The sequence below is a fragment of the Diabrotica undecimpunctata genome, chromosome 11, assembly GCF_040954645.1.
Source record: "Diabrotica undecimpunctata isolate CICGRU chromosome 11, icDiaUnde3, whole genome shotgun sequence".
Classification (NCBI taxonomy): Eukaryota; Metazoa; Arthropoda; class Insecta; order Coleoptera; family Chrysomelidae; genus Diabrotica; species Diabrotica undecimpunctata.
The window spans coordinates 30171520-30198275 of record NC_092813.1 but is presented as its reverse complement, the minus strand read 5'-3'; the positions used below and the strand labels follow the sequence as shown (position 1 = coordinate 30198275).

General features: G+C 31.6%; 1 protein-coding gene across 2 annotated transcripts in view; it reads left to right on the top strand.

Annotated features, from left to right (window-relative positions):
• LOC140452876 (uncharacterized) overlaps positions 1-26756 on the top strand; it is a 437586-nt gene that overhangs the window by 409085 nt on the left and 1745 nt on the right. Inside the window, exons 1-5 of one of the 2 annotated variants that reach the window (XM_072547211.1) lie at positions 24274-24802; positions 24861-24929; positions 25079-25180; positions 25239-25580; positions 25631-26295. In XM_072547211.1, coding sequence (XP_072403312.1) covers positions 24884-24929; positions 25079-25180; positions 25239-25580; positions 25631-26295 — 1155 coding nt within the window. In that variant the 5' untranslated portion in view covers positions 24274-24802; positions 24861-24883. Of the gene's footprint in view, positions 1-24273; positions 24803-24860; positions 24930-25078; positions 25181-25238; positions 25581-25630; positions 26296-26756 lie in introns of those variants that run through there. The other variant, XM_072547212.1, reaches the window with a different exon arrangement.

Genomic DNA, 26756 nt, shown 5'->3' with positions numbered 1-26756 from the left:
GGTGAGAGTTTTTTCCCAACATCCAGTAAAGTTTTCTGTATAAAATTCCCAATTAAAGCCTTTTCGTCCATATATGTTTGGTCCAAGTTAGACGTTTGTCAAGGTGAATACCTAAGTATTTTACGTCATGCTTTTGGGGCAAAGGATGTCCATTGAGGTTAACTTGTGGACATGTACCTCTTCTTAGAGTGAATGTAATTTGTGTAGATTTTGAGGGGTTTACTCTAATTCTCCAGAGTTTAAGCCATTCATTTGTTTTGTTCAGATGTAGTTGCAGTCTCTCTGATGCTATTATTGGGTTGCTATGAGAGGCCAAGAAAGCAGTATCATCTGCGAATGTTGCAAGCGTTAGGTTGTTGCTTATTGGCAAGTCAGCCGTATATATCAGGTACAGAATCGGTCCGAGCACACTACCTTGAGGTACACCAGATAGGATGGGGTAGAGTTTTGTATAGGCTTCACTATATTTTACCAGATATCTCCTTTCTGTAAGGTATGATTGGAGCAGTTTAAAGTAAGGGTAAGGTAAATTTTTCTTTAATTTGTACAGAAGTCCTGTATGCCACACCTTGTCAAAAGCTTGAGAGGCGTCTAAAAAGGCTGCAGTACAATATTGCTTGTTCTCGAGACTACTTCTTATTGTTGTGTATAGTCTGTGAACTTGTTCTATTGTACCATGTTGGTTACGAAAACCGAATTGATGGTCAGGTATGAGACACTTTTCGTCCAATATTGGTTTGATTTTTCGTAGTAGAAGTTTTTCGAAGACCTTAGAGATGACTGGGAGTAGACTAATCGGTCGGTATGAGTTGACATCTTTTGGATCTTTACCAGGTTTTTGAATGAGTATAATCTGTGCCACTTTCCATTGCAGAGGGAAGTAATGCAGACTAAGCATAGCAGTGAAGATCATAGTGATTATTCTGTAACAGTCATTGGTTAGTTCCTGGAGGATCTTACCCGTTATGAGGTCGAATCCCGGAGCCTTATTGGGTTGTATCTCATTCTTTATTATCTGTTTTACTTCTTTAATATTAAACTTGGTGATTGGTAGATCCATTTGATATGGAGCCTCAAGAAAAGAATTAAGTGGTTCTTCTTGTTCTAATGGCACTACTCTGTTAAATGGACTAAATACTGTAGAAAGATGTTCAGCGAATGTCTCAGATTTTTCTGTGTCTGTTCTTGCCCATTTACCTTTGACATTTTTTAGAGGAGGTATGGCGTCTTGTGGACCTTTTACCTTTCTCGTCGCCTTCAATAGAGAATAATTGGTGTCTTTGGACGAAGTCAAATTTTCTAAGTAAGTTTGGATCCCCCTGTTTTTCTCTTCTTTTAATAGATTTTTAAGTTTTCTGGTAATTCTGTTTAAATTTTGTTTGTCAATAGGAGCGTGTGTGTTTTGCCACTTTTTCCTAAGTTTTCTTTTCTCATCGATCAGGTTTTTTGCACTTTGCGAACAGTTTATGCTTTCCTTCCATGTTGTTTGTTCGATGTTCACATCAAAAATAAAAATGAAAAAACTCCATTAAGTTTATATATGCTCTAACTGTCCAATACAACAAAAAAATATGAATTTTATGAATACTGTTATATTATTATTAATCTAATTTATTGTTTTTATTTATTATTAAAGGTTCTACACTTATAACACTTATAAGTTTATTAAAAGTCTTTATTTGTACAATATAACTAATTTATTTTACACTAAGAATTTTATAATTTATCTACGTGCGTTACATTTTAAAAACTCGACGCGATGTTTAAAAACTAACCGTTTCTTTAAATAAAGTAAATAAATGTCCCATATATATATATATATATATATATATATATATATATATATATATATATATATATATATATATATAATACAGTTATTCTGGAATTACGGCGAAAAATCGATGACCTTCCATCCAAAGCAGGTTTTTTTATATCGTAGGGGGACTCATACGTCTAGAACTCGTCGGCCTTCCTGACCGTTGGCGAAAAGACTGGAAGATTACGCCAGACTGGTTTTTTATAGCGGCTTCTGCCGGCTGGTATATGATCTAGAAAAGACTTGAATGAAAAGAATATTAGTAATCAATATGTTTACAGTTTTGAGTCATATGACACGTCATTTTCTATTGCAACAATACCTAAATAATGTATGCAACAAAATACCAAAAAGATATGGTACTGATACTGGCAGACGCAAAGTCAAAACTGGGAGAAAAAAGGATACCTGAAAGACCTAGTCAAAAAATAAAATGGAACTCTAGACGAAGAAATAAATGACAATGCCCACAGAATCTGTCAACTCATAGCAACACTAAGTATTACTTTAATATTGACAAAATTTAAGCATCCAAGAAATTCTAAGGCAACCTGGCGTCCATCCATCTAGCATTGAAAATCAAATCAACGACGTCCTAGCAACCAAAGAGTTAGTACAAAAACACTGGAGGCTAGATCTTAGGGTCCAATGTAGTAGCAAATGCGGACACGGATCTCTCTCTGAGAACAATAAACATTAGAGCGCTCAAATGGAAAAAATATTAAGCTTAAACAAACTCTAATAAATGGAACCTAGAAGCATTAGAAGAGACTGAAGTTGGAGACAAATTTCAACAACAGATGAATTCAAATATATCCAACCTTATGAGTCAACTCACAGATATAAACGGAAGATGGCAAGAATTAAAAAGAAGAATAAATGAAACACATAAAGCAATAGGACAGAAAAAACAACAAAATGAAATAAAGGCCGGTACGATCAAGAATGCAAAACAGAGAAAACACCAAATTCCGCCAGAATTACATGCATCAAAAATCCATCAGAACAAAATAGAAAAGAAAATACAAAATACAAAAAAGCGACAAACAAAGCCAACGTAGCAAAGGAAGAGAAGAAAAATGAATGGTTAAATCGAAAGCTACAGGATATTAAAAACACAGAAAAAATCATAAAATAAAACAATTTTACAAAAAAGTCAGACATACGCTTAGCAATAAAACAAGAAGACTAAAAAACCAAAAAGGAGAGACCCTATTTGAAGATAAAAAGATTAGGATAATATGAGGAGACTATTATGAAAAAATGCTATTCACTACGAAACAAACTCACTGCGATGAAGATGTAAGACAAATAGTGCAAGATAATGAAGAAACAAAAATTACCACAGAAGAAAATACTAAATATCAGAACAGGTTCAAACTGGGGAGATCGACAATTAATTTCCGTTAAGTATAAGAACAAAAATAAACCTATATAAGATCTTAATAAGACCTATTGTTACACATAGGAAGGAAACAACGACGACTAACAAGAAAGAGGAAGATAGCCCACTTAAATTTGAAAGAAAAATAATGAGAACGATACTGAGCCCAAATGTAACAAGAGAGGGAGAAATAAGAATAACAACAAATACCAAAATTAAAGAAGAATTAAAGGGAGAAAATCTAATCAGATACATAAAATCTCTTCGCTTAGAATAGATAGGACATATACAGAGACGCCCACACTCCGATATGCTGAGAAGGATAACTAAATGGATACCAGTATGGCCCAGTGTAGAGAATGGTCTAGAAGAAGATGGATGGACTATGTAGAAGATGATATAAGAACAAAGAATGTTAAAGACTGTAGAGTTCTGTACAAGAACAGGAAGAAATGAAAAAGAGTCACGACAGCAGCAAAGACACACAGAAAGCTATAAATAACATATAGGAATAATCTGTCTCATTTAAACATGGGATTTTGAACGCCATGGCATTAGCTGTAATCCCTAGAGATTGTAAAGCTTAATAAAATAATGAATGAATGAATGAAAATTAACACCAGAATAACTCAAGCCAGAAAAGCTCAAGGATACCTTATTGGAATTTTCTGGAATAAAAATATAACTAAGAAGAGAACGTTTGAGATCTATGAGACTCTGGCAAGAAGTCTAAGGCTAAGGATTTCGAAGGGAAAGATGATAAGAAATGAAGATATCAGGAAACATATTGCATTGGAAGGTGTGGTAATGGATAACATACAACAAAATTACCTCGATTGATACGGAAATTCCAGTAAAAATTGAGATATGAGTCTTCCCACCATCAGAGAGTTCCTGCTATTTGGTGGACGCGGCCTTTATTTTTCTAGGCGTACCCACTAAAAGCGCGGTATCGTAGATCCTATTTTATGAAATGGTGCATGCTAGAGGACTTTCTGAGATGAAATCACCCATCGTGAGGGGCGACGTGAAGCGCCTTTCTGAATTTATGTTCTTGCTAAAGATTGTTACCTCTTCTAAGCGTATCTAAACTCTGTAAATTGTATTATTAATCATTGACTCTGCGTTTTTCTAACTGCTTTCTGCAAGTTGCAGAAACTAAACATAATCAAATATACGAGTTTTTACAGCTAACAGAAAACAACCCAAAAATGGTTCCATTTCTATCCATTCCACAATTGTCTTTGTCAAAGAAAAATTAAAGAGTTTTATTCATCTTTTCTGCAGATAGTGCACAGACGAATAAACAAATGCTGTATAACTAATTCCAATATTTGATTGGTTGAGGAAATTGGTTGACGAAATCGTAGCTAAAATTTGTAAAAATAACAAGTTTACTTTAAAATTACTGTTAGTCATCCGTTATTAATGGGTTGGCGACACTATATCTGACATTAGGGCTTTCCACAATTTAACAATTAATGCTTTGATTATATAATGTTATTATAAATAATTTTTTGCATTATGACATCTGTTTTAAAAATTTAAATTGTAGATTTCTAAGAACGTGTCTCGACACAGTCGTCCTGAGGAAAGGAGTAAAAACCAACAGCTTTTTGTTTTCTGCAAAGACTAAAAAACTAAACTGAATATCTAAAATAAAGTGACGGTGAATATTTCCTGGTAATATCTGAAAAACGACATCTACAAGTGTTATTCCTCTTTGGAATTATTTTGTAAATTTTATGGTTTATTGAAGGGAGTGTTTAATCTCCCTTCGTGTAAATAAGAAGTATGATTCAGAATTTCTAGTCTTCTTCCATTTTCGTATTTAACTTTTCTCTATTTTTCTTCGTTGTGGACTTGGCAACAGTGTGTGTGTGTGTGTGTGTGTAGAAATACGTAAACATTATTTCGCTTCAACAAAAAGTCGAAAAATAGTTATAATTAAAAAATTTATATATATATATATAGAAAGCAGTATCGAGAAAGGAAGAAGTGCAGTGAATATAAAATCGTGAGTAAAACTATAAGCAAACATATAAAAATAATGTAAACTACTAAAAAGTAAGTGGGCATCTCAAATTGACAACTGACAGTAAAAGAACGATAAAATCAGAAAACCTAGCCAGATAAACAATGACGTTGCCGAATTGTAAGAGAAATCCGCGAGAGTGAGTGTGTTAAGGTTAGTTAAGTTCTACGCTATAAGACTGAATAAGAGCAAAGTCTTCCGAACCGTTAGACTTCTTTGAAATGAACGATATTTTGTCGTTGTCGTATACGGCAACGATATATCCACGGTACGACACAGTACTGCACGACAGCGACAAAATACCGTCCGTCTGAAAGAAGCGTTAATGTGAGAAAGCTCTTAACGGTATCTGAGAGGTTTGTATCTTTGAGTAAAAATATAGGAAACTATGAAAAAAATAAGTAAAAAATTAGATCGTATGGAGAAGAGAGATGTTTGAATAAAACCAAAAAAAAAAAAGATAAAATGCAAAATGAGATCCAGCTAATGAAAGTGGAAAGCAGAATTAGAAGCCTAAAATGTAGCATTAATATCAGAAAATAAAGCTTACGAGAAAGAACAGTTAAAACAAAGAAAATCTAGAAAGAGAATTAAGAAAAAAACAAATAAATACATATAGGATGCAATAAAAAAAGCATGAATGCTGAAACATAAAAAATATTTCATTTAAAACCCATGTTTCACTAAATGAAAATACCGACATAATAGATGTAAAACACGTTGGTAATCAAAATGATAATAACACGAGACCTATAGACTGAAACTTAAAAGTGGTGCCAAAGTAACAGAAATAATGAGGCAATCGAAAAAAACTAAAAGGAAAATTAAGCTTAGTGAATGTTACTTTCAAAAGTACAGGGAGATAAAAGCCCACATAAGAATACTTAAACAGAATTTAAAAGAAGCAAGAGAAAAGGGTCAGAAAAAATTGTTAAATTTTAATAAGCTTAACGTAGACGATAAAACAAATACTGTAGATAGCTTGAATTATAGGAGAATGCAGACAAAAAGTGAAACTGTGAATACTAAAAGACCTCAAGAAAAACCTAGGAGAGTAACATATACTAACAGATTACCAGGAGGCAATGAATATAAATCAGAAATCTTGGCGAAAACAACCAGGACCACAAAAAACCGGTGTATAGACTGATATTATAGGTAAAAGTGAAACATAGAAAAGATAGCAAGAGAAATGCAAACCATATTCTAGAAAAAACAATGAACAGGTACCACAGAGCTCTATATTGGGTACCAAATTATTTACAATTTAAAAAGAACCAGTTACAAAGAAACTAAAAGCATTATATGACATGCAGGAAAGTAAACTGAGAACAGAAGGCAAAATAGAAATCAATGACTGAATATTCTGTTACTGATCTAAGAAAAAATAACGAGGTAAATACAACAGTGAAAGAAAAGTAAGATAAAGAAACAGTATTGAACAAGATCTATCTAACGAGCATGATCATTTTAACAAACACAAGAATGGATAAAAAATTAGTAAGATCTAGAAAGAAAAAGCATAAGTTATATATTAACTAAAAATGACAAAACACGAACTACAGAGGAGAAGGCTTCTTTGCAATATCTATAAACAAGCACATATTCTTTTTACCACAGTCAGGCTGCTAATCTCACCTGTAAACCATCCTTTATCCGGGCTTGGGACCTGCAGTGTCGGCAAAAGATTTATATATATACATATATATATATATATATATATATATATATATATATATATAATAAATATATATATATTTATATAATATATATATATATAATAAATATATATATTTATATAATATATATATATATATATATATATATATATATATATATATATATATATGTATATGCAAATAGTTTTAGGCCATTGCCCAAGCCGCATCTACTGTTTCAACATATCTCCGGTTAGCTAGAATTACATTTTTATCATTTTGTGTTGTTAGGCATGTAAATATTAATTTTATAATTTAGATTAGAATCTGTTCTCTTCAATGAAACTTGTTTTTGTAAAAATTGTTCAAATAAATCTTTTTAAAAATCGATATACCGAGTGTTCCAGGTTTAGTGGCGCAGTCAGTAGGATAGATAAAACGGGCTAATGAATATAAATCCCGGTTCGTATTAACGATTTAATAATCTATCGATAGTATCGAACTAATAAATAATTGGAACCGCGAATAAAGACTCTTAGTTTGGTGAATTGAGTAGCCTAACTTGAAGAATAGTGTAAAGGAAAATTCAAGTGAATATTGAAGTTCCTGTGAGAGTCCTGTTCCTACCGTGTCAACGTGGACTCAGAGCATAGATGGGCTGGAAACTATTTTTCATTAATTCAGATAGTTTAAATAATTCTGACTCAGATTCTAACTCAAACAACAATACATTATCATTTAAAACTCAACCAAATACTTCTAATATTTGTCCTAAAGTTATTTTATCAAAATCCAAATTAACTATGGCTTTACCTCAACTAAAAACAGAATATCTGGACATGATTCCAGAATTCCATGGAGATGTTGCGTTACTTCCACGCTTTATAGATATTTGCGAAAAATTAGTCAATAAATTCTATAATATAATCGACCCAACCGATTTTCAAAATGAATATTTGACTTCTAGCGTTTAAGCAAAAATTAAAGGTGATGCCGCCATAAATATTTCTTCATGTACTATAAGAACTTGGGAAAATTTAAAAGATGCTCTATTAAATACTTATGCAGATTAGAGAGACGTATATACACTTAGTATAGAAATCACATACCTTAAACAAAGCAATGAATCGCCATTTGAATTTTTCCACAAAATACAGCATCTCTTAAATCTCCAAATATCTTTGTTGCAAACTCGTTCTAATATTAACGAACAAGAGATACTTGGTAGTTATTTCAGAAACTTAGCTTTAAGAGTATTGCTACGTGGTCTTAAGGAACCCTTGGGTACTTTTATGCACACCAAAAACCCTATTGATATAAACACAGCTATAAACGTTCTAACAAATGATTTTCAAATTATATGGGACAAAGTAATTCTACAAAAAATCAAAACCCCTCATCATCATAATTTTTCGCATAAAAACAAATCAAACTCATCTAATTATGTTCCACCAAATAAATTTAACTTCCAGCATAATTATCAAAGAAATCATAATTATTCTCAATCCCCAAAAAGTCACTATCAAAACATACAAACTCGAACTTTTAATAATAATCAAAACCAATATGGTAGTAGCAGAGATAATAACGTTTTTAGACCAAATCAAAACCTGAATCTTCCAATCCCAACTCCGATGACTATTTCAACAATTAATACTTCCAGACCGAACCAAAATTATCAAAACCGATATAAACCTCGTAATCAAACCTATTTTTCAAACCAATCACAAAATATAATTCCAGAAGAACTACATAATATAGACAAAATAAATATTTCTGAAGATAATGACCATTTTTTTAGAGCAACTTGCCTAGGACCAAATAGAATAGAATTATTAAATTTAACAAATAAAGAAAGTGAACTACCGTATATAATTTTTCCTGAAAATAATCTGAAAGTTTTGATTGATACCGGTAGTACTAAATCTTTTGTTGTTCCAAATGTAGCGGAAAAATATTTCAAAAATTCCATTTTTCGGAAACCTTTTCAAGTTTCAACAGCACTAGGCATGACCCAACAAAATTTTTGTACTGTAATTCCTACTTCTAAAATATTTGAAACCAAAAATACTATGAAATTAAATTATTGTATATTTAAATTTCATGACTACTTTGATTGTTTATTAGGATTAGACAATCTTAAGAAACCTAATGCAAAAATAGACCTTACAAATAATGTCTTAATTACAAAGAACAGTCAAATTAAAATTCTTTATCATAATATTAACAAGGAAAGCATGAATTGCATAGTAGTGCCTCCTAGAACCGAACAAATAATTTCGGTAGACATAAAAAATGTCAATAATGGTGATGTAATAATCCCATATACCAAAATTGGGAATTCAGAAATCCCACAATGTTTAACAAAAGTTCAAAATAATAAAGCCATTTGCAGTATTTTGAACTCTTTTGAGAATGCCTGTAAAATTACTTTCTCTTCACCTATCGAAGCTGAAAGATTCTCAGAAAACTATAGCACAGTTTACCCTAATTTAAATAATATATACGTAGACAAATTTAAATTCGATATTTCCAAAGTTCGTACCGAACACATGAATATCGAGGAACGGGAAAAATATTAAAGCTAATCAAAGAATTTTCAGATATATTTCATGTAACAGGCAATATGCTATGCTGAAATTACTTTAGGAAATCGATATCCCCTACCTAATATTTCCGATTTACTTGACAAACTAGGTCGTTGTCAATATTTCACAACTTTAGATCTTGCTTCGAGATTTCATCAAATAGAAATGGCCGAAGAAGATATACCTAAAACAGCTTTTAACACCAAAAACGGTCACTACGAATTCCTTAGAATGCCCTTTGGATTGCGTAACGCCCCGGCGACCTTCCAAAGAGTAATGGACAATATACTTCGAGGAATACAGAATGAAAAGTGTCTTGTGTACTTAGACGATATTATAGTGTTTAGTACTAGTCTCAAAGAACACCTTACAAATCTAAAAGATGTTTTTAAGAGTTTAAGAGAGTCAAATTTTAAAATTCAGATTGATAAATCCGAATTTTTAGAAAAGAGATTGCATACCTGGGACACACATGATGATGATGACCTGGGACACATCGTTACACCAGATGGCGTAAAACCCAATCCCGATAAAATTAAAGCTATAGTAAACTTTCCTATTCTAAAAAATACTAAACAACTAAAAGGTTTCTTAGGATTATTGGGATACTATAGGAAGTTTATAAAAGATTTTTCAAAATTAACTAAGCCTTTAACTTCTCGTCTTAAAAAAGATGCAATCATAAATGTAAACTATTCAGATTATTCTCAGTGCTTTGAAATGTGTAAAAATCTTCTTATTAATGACCCAATACTGCAGTACGTTGATTTTTCTAAACCATTTAACTTAACCGCAGATGCAAGCAACTTTGCTTTAGGAGCTGTATTGAGCCAAGAAAAATCGGACCTGATTTACCTATAGCGTTTGCTAGTCGAACTCTAAATAAAAGCGAAACCAACTACTCAACAATGGAGAAGGAACTTCTTGCAATTGTTTGGGCAGTAAAAAACTTTCGCCCTTATCTTTTTGGTCGTAAGTTTACAATTGTAACTGACCACAAGTTATTACAATGGCTATTTTCTTTAAAGGACCCTAACTCAAAGATAGTTAGATGGCGCCTTAAATTGGAAGAATATGATTACAATATCATATACAAAAAGGGTGCATTAAACACTAATAGTGATTTTCTATCCAGGATAGAATTAAACGTAAATGAAACAAATGATGCACAACTAAATACCGAAAAAGAAATTGATTACATGATTAATTTTGACGAAGAACTTCTTAATACTCCAAAAAATGATATAAAGAACGAATCACTCATAGTTGAATGCGACGAAAGAAATGAAGACCTAGATGACGAGAATAACATAATACACACCAATCAGGAAAATCCAACTATCGGCATTCCTATCGCAGAATATGTCGTAAATGTAGGAAAAAACCAAATAATAATTTCTGAAGTAAACTTCGAACCAGCAACACCCAGTATTATTAAATTATTTAATAATAAGTTAAGGATTCTAGTGCAATTTTCGAAAAAGATGTCATAAAATTCGTCAAAGAATATATTGTTCCAAGAACAAAATATCATTTATATTTTAAAAATTCTGTATATGAAAAGTTTAGCGTAGTTCTCCAAAAATTCTTCAAAAATTCCCAAATATCCTTCATTAACTGTTTAAAAAAACTATCGATGTTTCCCTCGATGAAATAAAAGAAATAATTAAAAACTACCATGAAGGAAAACAAAACCATAGAGGATTGGATGAGACCGAGTCACGTATAAAAACTATATATATATATATATATAATATGGGCCCAATCAAAGGGCTTCGATTCAAACCTATATAAATGAGTGCGAAATCTGTCAACTAACTAAATACGACAGAAAACCAATCAAACCATTTTATAATGTTACACCCACAGCAATCAAACCCTTCCAAACATTACATCTCAATACAATTACATTAGAAAATACTAAATTTCTAACGTTAATCGATTCATTTTCCAAATATGGCCAACTCTACAAATTAAACTCCGCCCAAGGAATAGAAGTTATAAATGCCCTAATAAAGTACTTCTCTCATCATAATACACCCGACCAAATAATCTCGGAGAATGGTACCGAACTTAAAAATTCTCTTGTCCAAGAACTTCGTTCTATTCATAAAATCAAGATCCATTTTATATCTTCACAACACCCAAAATCTAATGGAATTGCCGAAAGATTTCATAGCACACTTATCGAACATATTAGATTATTTAATAACCGCGACGAATTTAAGGATGAACCAATAGAACAAAAAGTCAATTACGCCCTATTGGCTTATAATAGTAGTATACATTCAGTGACTAAATTAAAACCTTACGAAATAATAAATGGACATTTAGAAAATACTTCTACATTCGACTTATATCTTGAAAAGCAACTTAATAATAATTATAGAATAAACCATAAAGAAAAAATGAAGTTACTTTACTCAGAAATAAATAAAAGTATACAAGAAAATAAAGAAAAAATAATTGGAAAAGCAAACTTAAATCGTGAAGAATTACCTGAAATAATTCCCCCCAATATATTTGTACGTAACAAACAAATTAAAGGAAAAACAAAAAATAAATATCAAAAGGAAGAAATAAAAAATAACAATCGCGACAGAAAAACAGCCAAAATCATTACTCGACATAAAAATACAACTGAAGACATACACCTATCTAATATTAAACGTCCTAAACGAAAACCTTATAATTTTATTGCAGATGCATCGCAGTCGGACATGCAGCGATCAACATAAAGGATATTAGCAACAATATGGGCATTCTAGCCATTAATCTTGGACCTGCCAAATTACAAAAAGCAAGTCATACTTTTATCCATTTTTATGATCTTAATCCATTATTAGACGAATACAATAATCTAAATATTCAGTACAGCCATCTTAAAACTAATATTTCGGACGATACCTTTTTTAGATCAGAAACCGAAAATTTTATTAATTTAATTCAGTATGTTAAGAATAGTATAAATGATAAGTTAGATAATTTTAATATTCATTCTACTAGTATACGAAACAAAAGAGGGTTGATAAATGGTCTTGGATCGATAGCTAAAGCTATTACTGGTAACTTAGATTCACAGGACGGGGAACGTATAAATTCAATGTTAGAACATTTAAAGGAAAACCAAATTAATTTACAAAACCAACTTCAAATGCAATACTCCGTAAGTCACAAAATAATTAAAAATCTTAATCAAACTGTAGTCGACATTCAAAATAACGAATTAAATCTTAAGTCTAAAATACTAGAAATCAACGATATTATTAACTTTCAAGGATATCTTGAAAATGTCGTCTATTTAAAAGATTTGTTCAATGAAATGCTAATTATTTTTAATTCAATACTACATGTTTTAGGAAATATCGAAAACTCCCTCACATTCTGTAAACTTAAAACCTTACACCCCAAGTAATAAAAAATCCCGAGACTTACTATTAGAAATAAGAAAAATCTCTTCCCATTACCAATCCCAACTTCCTTTTGAAGTCAAATATGAAAATATATTAAATTTTAAATCCCTATTAGAAGTTAACTGTAAAATAGACAAAAATAAAATAACCTATTTTCTTTCTATACCTATTGATTTTGAATTGGAATTTGAACTTTTTTATTTATTACCTACTCCCACAGAACATGAATCAGAATTTTTAACAATAATACCAAATACAAAATTTTTGCTGAAATCTAAAAATATAATAAAACCTCTAAACGACATATATACTAAAGGTAAAATATTCCAATGCCCTGGTCACCTTCAAAACAATAAAAATTTTAAATGCGAAGAACAAATAATAACCAATGGAAATTCTTCTGAATGCCAATATATCAAAGTTGAAATTTAAAAAAATCGTATAGAAATCATCCCAGAAGTAAACCAATATTTAGCTATATTTCCTTGGCCAGAAAAATTAACTATAAATTGTCCACAAGAAACAGAGATTAAAACATTATCCGGAATATATCTTTCTAGAAAATTCGAATTCCAAATAACATTTAGAAATCAAGAATTGGTCTTTTTAGAAAAAACATATGGACAACCACTTATAATAAACAAACCAAAAATTCAATTTAATCCCACAAAAATTGTACCAATGAAAATTAACCTTAAGTCACTGGAACTTAAAGAAATGCATACCAATGGACCATTTCCTATTCTGACGATATATACAAAATTCCACATTCCAAGCGTATGGACTATTCTACTGTATATTGGTATTATCCTATCTTTATTATATTTTATTTACAAAAGAAAACAGCAGAGGAAAGCAGCAAGAACATCAAAACAAAAAGAAAACAAAATTCAACTTCCTGAAGGAGCTTCATTTTAAGATGAAAGGAGTTATAGTGAATAACCAGCAGTGTATGCAAATAGTTGTAGGACATTGCCCAAGCCGCGTCTACTGTTTCAACATATCTCCGGTTAGCTAGAATTATATTTTTATCATTTTGTGTTGTTAGGCATGTAAATATTAATTTTATAATCTAGTTTAGAATTTGTTCTCTTCAATGAAACTTGTTTTTGTAAAAATTGTTTAAATAAATCTTTTTAAAAATCGATATACCGAGTGTTCCAAGTTTAGTTATATAATATAATGAATTTATAATAACTATGCGGGGTCTGGAATATAGTCGATATGCTAGACAGAGAGCCAGAGAGTGAAGAGACTACATCAGTAGAACGGACGATGGGAGGTTCCCAAAAATTGCAAGTTATGAAAAAGCCAATGTATCGGGGCAACTTAAAAGTCATTCTAAACGGTGATACGAGAGCTTAAATTTGGAGTCTGAGGATTTAATTGCAATAATGGACAGGTCTTAAATTAAGGGAAAATAATCAAAATCGTAGAATTTGTTTTAAACAGTTTTTACTGTCAGACCACATAATTACCGATATCGCCAAAATATCTTCCCTATGAATAACAACAAAAAGCACTTAGAGAAAGTTAAGTGGGAAATGCTAAATAATAATGAAGAACTTGTTAAATTAATTATTTAATTACATATTGGAGATTTTACACTGGAAAAACAACTTGCAAGTTTAAAATTTGATTTAAACAGGTTACTTATATAGCAGCTTGCCTAAGAATGAACAGATGAGTGTTCTGAGAAATGACACCGGAGAAATTGTGCAAATGTGCAATAAAGTGCACCTTGTTTTAAGCAGTTTACTTATAAAAGTTTATATATATATATATATATATATATATATATATATATATATATATATATATATCTATATTATATGAGAAAATATTAACTTTGAACTAGCTTAAGTTCGCCGACTTCAGATTTTATCATCCCATTCCCATAGTTTTATATAAATAATGTAAATATGTTCATAATCATATTTTTTTTTTCTCTTGCGAAATTTATCAGGAATTGTCCGTTCTCATCTATTTCATTGTGTTTACTATATTTTCCTATTGCCGGTCTAAATACTTCTTACTTCCATATTTTGGCATTTGCGTCGCATAAAATATGTTTTATATCATATCTGGGTATATTTTCGATTGTTCTGTTTAATTTACTGTAGAAAAATTATTTGGCAGCATTAACTTTTTCTTCTGAAGGCGCGTGAATATTTATGAGGGTGATTTTTTGGTATTTTCCCTTAAACCTGATACTACACATGCGGTCTCATACTGATTTAAACTCAAACTATTGCTTCTTTTAGCTCTTTTTTATCACAAAACCTGTGTCTAACGTTCGATTCTTTCCGTCGCTGTTAAAAATACTGTACCTTCTATTTCTAATATATAAGCTGTTGTTTCCCATCTGTTTTGTCTCCTGTAAAGCTACTATGTATGTCAAAATGAAACTTTTCGATTTCTCTCGCTAAATGTTTAAATAATTTAAGTATTCTCCATATGTGCCTCTTACATTCCATTTTCCTAAAACTAAGTGTTTGTTTCGACATGTTTTCTTGTGTTTTGGTCCGGTTTTTATTTTTTTCCTTTTTTCCTTTTTTTGTATTATCGTTAAAATTGTTATGTGCTTGTTTCGTCAACGTTATTTCAGTAGTACATTTAGTTGCTAGTTTTTTGATGATTTTTTAAGTATTGCGCCTTCTTTGTCATTCCACTTCCATTCGCTGTTATTTACCCATATTATTTTTACTCCAATCTTGACTTCATTTCCTTTAATTCTTTCTTCTTGAGCTATGTTTCTAATTGTTTTCTGCATTTCTCGTTCTTTTATTTTTGTATCTTTGTTGATACATACTTTTTACTCTTTAATTTCTTTTAACTTGTGCTTTTTTTCCATTATTTTTCTTTTCTCTTTTTGGTTTTCTAATTTAATTAGGCATGTTTTTTCGCCTAACCTGTAAGTATTCCTTATTTTAACCTCTACCCCTATATGTTGTTTGATGAAATTGTTGATTTTTCTTTTTAACCCTGTTTGCTCATATGTGTCTATCCTAAGGCCGTTTATAACTATGTTATAATAAATTAATAATAAATAATATAAATATAATCATAAATTTTATTCGTCCGTGTTTTTGTTCCATGTTTTTTGTTATTTCTTTGAGTTCTTCATTGATCTCTATATTTTCTAGTTTTAGTTCTGCATTTTCTTTTCTCAGCTCTTTGTTTTCCATAATAAGCTTTTCTATTGTTTACTTGCTTTCTTTTTGATTTCTTTTTATTTCCTTAATGGCATCGGTAAGATGGCTCATCATTATTAGTAATTGATCAATTTTTGTTTCCTCATTTTTTTTCTCTGGAGTTTTTGTTGGTGTTCTCGAGAACTTCTTACTCTTTCTGAAAATGTTATCTTCTTCCTCGCTGACTTTATATATGTCCTTCCTTTTTGATCCTCCTTCTGAAAGTGTGTCATCCCAGTCTAAATATTTCAGATATTTTTCCATTTTCCGGCGCCAAACACTGTCTTCCACCTCAACAGTTTAGAGAAGACAGCGTTTACCGTATTTATTTTATGTTTATTAGCCGTTGTTATTTTTCTGTGTCTACCCCGAAAGTCTACTCACAACGATAACGTCGCAATTTCAAAGGTCAGAGTTTCGTTTCTATGCTTTGATGTTAATTGGGCTTATCAATTATAGCGATCTTACTTTTTATAGGCCTTGTTGTTTTCGGATGTTATTTCATTGATTTTAAAGTTTTTTGTTAGCACTTTCCTTCACTTAATATCTTATATTGTTCACTGGATATTTTCAATAATTTATTTCCCGTTACAACTATCAGAAATTGAGTTTATTGCAGACGACAAATAAAATACTTGTTTACGTTTTGGTTACCGTGTTGCCAGTACCTGTTTATATATATATATATATATATATATATATATATATATATATATATATATATATATATATATATATATATATATATATATTTATTTACGGTAACAATTGACTTCCCACATGTAAAGTTGTAGGTTCAATTGGCTTCCGCTGGTCAATTGGCATCCGGTATTCGGATGCCAATTGACCTCTTCAAAATAATATCAGAAACGCATAGTGGATGATATTATAAGGCTCTTTACGCGATATGAACCCGGAATCCAATTGGACCGTTTTTTGATTCGTAAATAAATCGTAGTTCGAGGCAAAAAATAAGCAGCGCCACCATCGATTTGTGTATATTGAGTTGAAGCGATATTCATGTCGTTACAGCTTAGCGGTTCAATTGGCATCTACAGGATGTGATACGATTTTGGAAGCCAGTTAGTCACTTAGATTGTCTTAGATTCCAGGTTTATAAAGGTTCGAGTAACATCTGGTCGATTCGCGTTTGAGTTTAATTCTTAGAATGGATATTTTTTGTTTAGTTTTTGGATTTACAATATATTATTGGTTTTATCTTACTTTCTTGTTATCTGCAGTCTTTTATTCTTTTTGAAAGGTTTTATAACCTTATTTCTCAGCGCCATGTGTATAATTTTTTGAAGCACATTGCTAAAACGTTGTGTATTAAAAAGCATTTAATGTTAGGGGTTGTAAATGCATTAAAAATGTTGTGAATTTTGAAAATGTGGTTTGGCGCTGTGTTAATAAGATTCTTTCGTTAAGATGCTTAGTTTTTATCTATCTCTGGTTATGCTTTGTCTTTTTTTCTGTGAAAATATTAACTAATATTATAAATGTGAGTGTAAGGTGTTTGTCGGCTTGTTTTTTTTCGCATTCCCTGTTTAACTTTTTAACCGATCATATTGATTATTTTTGCAATTTTGACAGGGACACAAATAAGCACAGATGATACATTTTATTAAAAAAAGTTGTATTTTCAAGGGATACTTCTCGGCAGAAGACGCCATCACAATCGAATCGAGGATAAAAGCTAGTATTTTATATGTAAATGAGAATGCAATCCACTCTTAACTGATCAACATTTAATATGTCATCACAGGTGATCCGTGTGCAATACTGCCAGGTCACCCATGTACAGCTTGGAACAACAAGAGCCATTTGCTGATCGGTTTAGGTCACCGAAACCCAACCAATTATGATTGGATCAACAGAAACAACTACTCCGTGGGCTAATACCCCTACCGGCATTGAATTATACTATTGATCCAATGGTCGCAGAACAACACAACCCATCAAGTGTGAAACGCCAAACAGCTGTTTCGGTCCGCCAGACCTTATCAGTGACGCTTGGCTTCTCCATTGGAAAGTTGTCCGTTCTGCTTAAGGGGACAAGGTCCTCTGAATCTCAAATGTAAATGAGAATGCAATCCACTCTTAACTGATCAACATTTAATATGTCATCACAGGTGTTCCGTGTGCAATGCTGCCAGGTCACCCATGTACAGCTTGGAACAACAAGAGCCATTTGCTGATCGGTTTAGGTCACCGAAACCCAACCAATTATGATTGGATCAACAGAAACAACTACTCCGTGGGCTAATACCCCTACCGGCATTGAATTATACTATTGATCCAATGGTCGCAGAAAAACACAACCCATCAAGTGTGAAACGCCAAACAGCTGTTTCGGTCCGCCAGACCTTATCTGTGACGCTTGGCTTCTCCATTGGAAAGTTGTCCGTTCTGCTTAAGGGGACAAGGTCCTCTGAATCTCAAATGTAAATGAGAATGCAATCCACTCTTAACTGATCACATAGGTGACCTAGCAGCATTGCACACGGAACACCTGTGATGACATATTAAATGTTGATCAGTTAAGAGTGGATTGCATTCTCATCTACATTTGAGATTCAGAGGACCTTGTACCCTTAAGCAGAACGAACAACTTTCCAATGGAGAAGCCAAGCGTCACTGATGAGGTCTGGCGGACCGAAACAGCTGTTTGGCGTTTCACACTTGATGGGTTGTGTTGTTCTGCGACTATAGGATCAATAGTATAATTCAATGCCGGTAGGGGTATTAGCCCTCGGAGTAGTTGTTTCTGTTGATCCAAACATAACTAGTATTTTATAGTATAGCAAAGTAATACATTTTCGGGTAGATCAGATATGTAGGATTTAGTGCTCGCTCTTCTACCTATATTTTATTAAAGTGTCTTATGAAATTTCAATTTCTGGATCATTTTTTGTCTTTAACTGGGATATTATTACTCTCCTGCCTTCTACTATTCTTTGCTTTTCTCACCACTCCTGCTGATATCTCTATATTTGTGTTTCGTTTATTTATTCGTTCATAGTTTGTTATTAATTTTGCCTCACACATATTTGCGTCTTAATAATTTTAATAATATAGAAATCTTATTACCTGAATAAAGGAATCATGTTTTGTTCAAATAAATTTAATAAATTAAAACCATTTCTACATACCATTTTGAAGATAATCATAACAACTTGAAAACACTACAACAAATGAAATGGAATAAGCAGTTGTTCCACATCTCTAACGTAAGGATATGAAGAAAAATTGATTCTTAATATCGTGTGTATTTTTCACCAGCGCGAATTAGTGCTTGAAATCTACGTGGCATGCTGCGTATAAGCCTGTCGATATCTTGTTGAGGTACCTATATTTTCCCATTCTTCGATTAGAGTTTCTTTTAGTTGTTGAAGGATTTGAGGTGGATGTGGGCGCCTCGGGACACATCTATCTAACATATCCCAAAGATGTTCAATTAGTATAAGCGAATAAATGCAATACACTCTTAACTGCTCAACACATCAAGGTGTTATAGCAGGTGTTCCGCGTGCAATGCTGCCATGTTCACTATTGGAGTCACTGGAGTAGTTGTTGCTATTGATCCAAAAAGTTAAGCTTTGCTTGGGTTTTCGGTAACCTTAACCGACAGCAAATGACTCTTGTTTTCCACGCTGTACATGTGAACATGGCAGCATTGCACGCGGAACACCTGCTATAACACCTTAATATGTTGAGCAGTTAAGAGTGTATTGCAATTTTTCGCTTATATTTTATAGTCAGAGGACACAGTCCCCAAAGCAGAACGGACAACTTTCCAATGGTGAACCCAAACATCACTAATGATAGTCTGGGTGGACCGAAACAGCTGTCTAGTATTTCACACTTGGTGAGTTGTGTTGTTCTGCAACCATTTGGATCAATAGTGTAATTCAACACCGGGAGAGGCATTAGCTATCGGAGTAGTTGTTGCTATTGATCCAAAAAGTTAAGCTATGTTCAATTAGATTTAGATCGAGACTCAGGGGTGGCCAATCCATGGTTTGAATCCCGTGCTGCTGAAGGAAGTTCTTGGGTTTGATTTTCTTTTACGACCCTGTCCAATGCGTCTTTTATATCGACCGGTTTCTACATATCGATTCCAAGCATGATGGATGACGGAAGAACTGACGATAAAATTCCTTGCCACCTGTCGAATACTGGTACCATTTTCATTAGTAACAACAAGAACGATTTCTTGCTTATTTGTATATCATTCTGTCATCTCTCATTTTGAAAAACTAGTGTGAAACTTAACAATTTATGATGAAATGTAAAATTTCTAGAATAAAACAACTGAAAACTTTTGTTTTCTGTACTTCCACAAAATTTATTTAGTAATTGTCACTACAGCTGTTTCGGCAACTTGCCTTTCTTAAGTGATGGTTAACCTACTGTGCGTTCAGGTTATATAGTTTCACTGAACAGGTTGAGGAGGGGGGGAGTTGTTAGTCTCAAGTTCGTCATTCAGAATTGGTGTCTTTTAATTTTCATAGATTCTAATAAAGATAGCTTAAGGCTTTTATTTTGGACGTGAAAAATTTGAAATTGGTCGTTAAAAGAATGATTATGATCTAGAAGGTGAAGTGCATATGTGGATTCTGTTTTCCTATTATTGAAAGCCCTTTTATGTTCTGTTATACGTTTGTTGAAGGCTCTACCGGTTTGACCGATGTAAGCTTTTGGACAGTCTCCACAGGTGAGTTTATAAACCCCAGTGTGTAAGTGCATGTTTTTCGTTTGGCTCTTGTTGTTCTTAATATATTTAAATGCTGGTGTTATTCTTTTCTTTTGATCTGTCTGGCTATTTTAGTTAATATATTACCTGTATATGACGTGATCGAGCAATATATTGTATTGGGCTTTTTCTCTTGTGGTGGGAAGATTGATTTAAGGGCTTTCTTGAGTAGCTTTTGCTGTAACATTTTGTTTATTATGTGTTCGTTGTATCCAATATTTATTGCTATAAGTTTAATGATATTCAATTCTACTTCGAAGTTATTATTTGACATTGGGATTTCTGTCAATCTGTGGAACATACTATAGTAGGCTGCTAATTTATGTTGTGCAGGATGGGATGAAGTACTGTGTATGGTTGTGTCAGTATGTATAGGTTTATGAAATACAGAGAACTCGTGTTTGTTTTCAATTCTTATAATTTTTAAGTCTAGAAAATTTATTGACTGGTTTTGTTTTATTTCTCTTGTAAATTTAATATTACTATGGATTGAATTAACGTATGATAAGATTTGGCCAAATTCATGAAACATAAAATAATGCAATGTCAAAACATGTAGCATGTTATTAATTATTCATACTTTATAGTACATTCTTAACTTTTGTTAAAGGTATTTTATACCGAAATTAAGAAGTATTCATGGTTTAGCCTATTTCTCCTTCGTGGCTATGAGTAATTGCATTAAATCAGAGTTGTGCAGCTGATTTGTAAAATGGGATTATTTCGTAAACTGTTAAGTTTTGAAGTTATTAACAATTATACCTTTTTTTGTTAAAATCATGTAACTCTAATATTTTTTTACCCAAATAGTGCTAACTTAAAGAGCAAAAAAGTTAAACTCAAATGTATGCCGCCTATGTGGCGTATGTGGCGTCCTCAATCAGCTACATCAGTCATCAAAGTATGCATCAAATTATAATTCCTCGTACTCAAAAGCCCTCAGTCACAAATTTTAATTCGTAAAAATGTCTACAAACATGAAAGTTGTAGCGAAAAATAAAATTTTAAATTTCAACTTTAACACCCTGTATCTTTCTTAATACATATTTACATTTTAAGCAAACTGGCTTAAATGGGAATATTTTGAAGTTTAGAGTCTACTGTTTCTTTTTGTACAATTACTTACGGATCACCCTGTATAAAAATATGAACAAAAATGGAGCAAAAATGATATTTATTTAATACTTAGGTATAATTTATTTCATGAGAAGATAAAAATCGTGATCACCAATTTCGACATGATGTTTTTTAGTTAATAAAAATAGAATTGGATGCAGATTAAGGATTTATTAGATTCTGTAATGAAATATATTTAAAACAGTAAATATTCCAGATGAAAAATAAAGTGATAACGACAGCTTACAAGGTACCTACCTGTAAAAATATAATCCCTTTCTGAATAACATAATACGTCATTTTATAAAAAGGTAACTATGGATATTGTGATTTGTCACGTTTATTTCTTTTGAAAATACACAACAATATTACTGTTTAATCTCCTTGTCTCCCAATAATTTACCCATTTCATTGTTAAGTTATATTATCTTCCTAATTCATTGTTTAGTTTTCGGAAAATATATAAATGTGCAGAACAGCCAACTCTTTATCTCACTTTTCTTAACATTGCTTTTAGGAAAGATTATTTAAATAAGATTTCAAAAGGTTTTACGACATGAACGTGTATTATTATATTATATTGTATTTTGGTAATCCTAAGATAGGCCCTTAATTTTTGTAAAATCGTAAATCCTCTTTTAGTGGATTTTTCATAACATCATGAAACATCTTTGTCCGATAATTTAGTATAAATACGGTAACTTACTCTTAAAATTTTAAATCAGTTTTAAGTGTAGTACTGAAATATTTCGAGGCCTGTTAATATTTGTGGAAGTGATCTACGTACGATGAATATGAACAAAATTAAACATAAATATAAGTTTCGTTCACGTACAGTGAAATTAGTGAATGAAGCCTAGGGTACAGGTAAGTTACATGTTAGTTATAATAGATCTTAGTCCATATCTTATTGCAAAGCTATCTATTTGGGTATTTTCCATTTTTACTTTTTACTGTGTACCTTTTACTGTCATCCTTATTAACATTACAAATTTCCAATTCATAAAAAATGTGGTCAATGTCTTACACATTTATTCATCTCCTCGTCTTTATCATATTTATGTTCTCCTAAATTAAATAAAAATTACAAAAAGTTGTTTGCTTGCTTCTGGAACGTCTGTCATTATTATGTATTACATCTATCACTAATCTTTCTCTTATAAAACCCGTTTGGTAATCCCCTAAAAAATTCTCGGTGTAGTGCCATAGTAATTATTACATTTCGTGCTATATTCTTTTTATAGTATAGGATAAATCACTGACTCTTATAACGGTAAATAAATATTCTTTAAAATTTCACTAAAGTTACTTAATAGAAGTTAAAAACTTAAAAGAAGTTAAAAAAACTATTAAACGGTTTCTACGGGTTTTAATGCTACTGCATCAATTTCAAGGAATAAATCACAAAACAACCTAATTCCAAGGAAACTATTTAAAATTAAGTTAATAGGTTGGTTAAAAAGGTAGTGTATTTAAAAAATCTTAAAAGGAATAACTAAAACGAAAAATACCGTAGTAACTAAACAGACATTTTGATAAAATAACTCCAATAAATTAAACAAAACTCTCAATAAATTTTCTAGATCTAAAACTTACTCGTGAAAATAATGCACTGCTGGTCAAAAAAATCCGGACACCTGAAAAAATGTGGTTTTATTCCCAAAAAACATTATCTAATTGTTACATCAATCTTTGGAAGATTAACAATTAATGTTTTCCAGCTTTGAATACTATTCATCCTTTTCTTTCCCTTGTTTTATTTTCTATTTCTAGGGTTGCTAAAATATTTTATTTTTCTGTAGCTGTAAATTAAATATAAAAACTTGACTGTTCCTTAATTATCGTCGCATTCCAAGTCCTAATCTTTTAATATGGCATTTCTTGTTTTTTGTTTGCATCTATCCTAATTAACTTACACAAATTATCGCGTGTTTTCTATTCGACTGTTCTTTCACCATTATTCTCCGTTTTTTTTTTTGTATTTCAGTCCTTGTAAATGTTCCTTTCTTTTCCAATTCCCATTCTTCCAAATCCACTGTACACTGTTTACAATTTATTTTATATTTTTACATGAATTCCTAACATTATTTATGTATAATATCTTTCCTCAGTTGTCTGTTTTTCTCATTAATTTTTTTACTTTTTTTATAAGTTAAAGCCAGACTTTTTAACGCATAATTTTGTTTCCATTTTTATGATTACCACCTCGTTTATATGTATAATGTTATAAAATTGTTCTCTCTTCTTTAATTTTTTACTACTCATTCGTATCAATGTTTGATATTCCAATCAGTATCAATCAGTCCACATATTTAAAGTTTTGTTTGGTTTTTTAAAATTTGTTTTCATCGGCAAATTTGGTTTTTATAGCTTTTTAATTTCTTCTCTATATTCTCTATTTTTGTTTTATTATTTCTCTTAGTTGTTTAGATACCGATTTTCTTAATAATATCTCACTGGAGAACTTGTTGATTTTTGCTATTCTTAAAAACCTGAGTTACTATTTTTGTTTTTTAATAGTCACTTATTTTTGTCACTATGTGCAACCATCTTAAACTGGTTTCAGAATAAACCCTTATTAGCCGTCGTTTTCGATATATCTTTCACACAATTTTATTTGCAGCGTTGATTATAATTTTATTTTATACTTAATTTTGCGTTATATTATTATGATTAGGCCATCTGCGTAAGCTATACAATGGCAATATACTTTGAACCTTGTCAGTTTTATTTCGATTTTTCTATACCTACTAATGTTCTCTTTTAGAGTGCCATTCTAAGCCTCTCGATCAATCAAGATCATCAAACGGCAGCGAATATACTCCTACCTGTTTCAGTGGTAATACATATTTATTTTTGATTTCAAACACTTTAACTATAACTGTAATATATTTTAGATGATTTGGATGACTCATATGAAATGCACTCTATTTCTATTGAAACAACAGATGACAGTGTGGCAAATAGTAAGTTTCTTTGAATACAAATTTTGGTCAAATTAATAAGCATATTACGTACTCACGGTTGACAAAAAATAGTTATCTTATCTCCATCTTCCTTATTTTACATGTGTCTATGAACTAATCGGTGGCTTAATTTTTAATAATTATTTTAGAACAACAAACAGATTGTGACTTGATGTATGAAAATGATGCTATTTTAGATGACTCTACCCCTAATCCAATATATCAAGAACTTATAGCATCATCTTCTCTCGGTAATTGAAAAGACCAGCTTTCAGTATTTTATAATAATACTTATTATTATCATTACAGATAATATAGAAAAATCAGCGGATGAAACTAATTCCTCTCTTATTGACAGTGTATGTTTGAAGAAAAGAAGGATACGAAGAAAACACAATTGTATTTACTGCGACATCCCTGTTTTAAATTTTGCTAGACACCTTGAAAGAATTCATAGTGATGAACTTGAGGTTCAAAAATACTTATCTCTTGACAAAAAGGATCCGAAACGAAAATATTTCATTGATAAAATACGAAAGGAGGGAGACTTCTGCATTGGCAAATCCGTACCTGTGTTTCGTAGAAATGTTTTAAGTAATAGTGATGAATCTTCGACTAATTCAAACATGCTTCCATGTATACACTGTAAAGGTATTTGTCAAATTTTTAGATAAATTGTTATTTTAAATGTTTATTTTTAGGATATTATGCCAAAAAATCGCTTCGGCGCCACATTAGACGGTGCTATTTTAATGAAAAAAAGGCAACAGGAAAAGTACGACATCAGTTCGAAGCCCAAAACCTAATGGCTACTAATTTTGGATCAACCGATCCACTAAGGACTTCGGGTGTTTTAAATTTACTAGCTGCGGATGACATCTCTTTAGTAGCAAAGAAAGACAAACTTATATGCGATGTAGGAAGGAAATATGTAAAAAGTCATAAAGACAGACATCTGATTCAAGTAGCCAAACGACAAATGCGGCATTTAGCACGTCTTCTAATACAATCCAGGAAAATTGAAAACAATAGCAATTTAACGTTATTTTTCCTCCTACATCCCTCAAAGTTTAAAACAATTGTGTCCGCAACTCGGTCAATTGCGAATTATAATACCGAGAGCAAATGTTTCCAGTCACCATCACTTGCTCTTCAGATGGGTACATTAATTAAAAAAGCAATCAGTTCTGCTTATTCTATGGAGGTTCAAAGGGATGTCGATTCTGCTAATATTAAGAGCTTAGACGTCATGAAAAAACTTATCGATGATCAATGGGCGTTAGAAATATCGACTGAAGCTGGACAGAATATTCAAATCAATCGATTTAATAAACCGACCCTGATTCCCATGGCTAAGGATATTGCTGTAAGTAGACTGTATAACAACTGTCATTCTTTCAAAGCCTACCTGTTGTTTTGCTATATCATTATGAATGTTTTACTGAAAAATTCTTTGGTCAGAATACTGTCATTAGCACACTAATTTAAAAATTGATAAATTCATTGTATATTCAAATTATGAATCGGTTGCACTTGTGAGTCCATTTCAAAAGGTACGTAAAATGAAAAAAATGTTTAGACTTACTCACAATCGTTTATTTAACTATGGATGACCGGTTTCGACCAATACACTTTACTGGTCATCATCAGGTCTCCGGTACAGTTAATTAAAATGCTAAAAAATCAACAACAAATCAGGACAACAAAAGCTTTATGAGGTCTAATAAGTAAGATGCCAATCTAACCTAAATATGGTTTGAGGGTTATCTAATATACTTATATGCCGGTACAAGCTATGGAAACTATCGTGTAGTAAAAATTTCATTT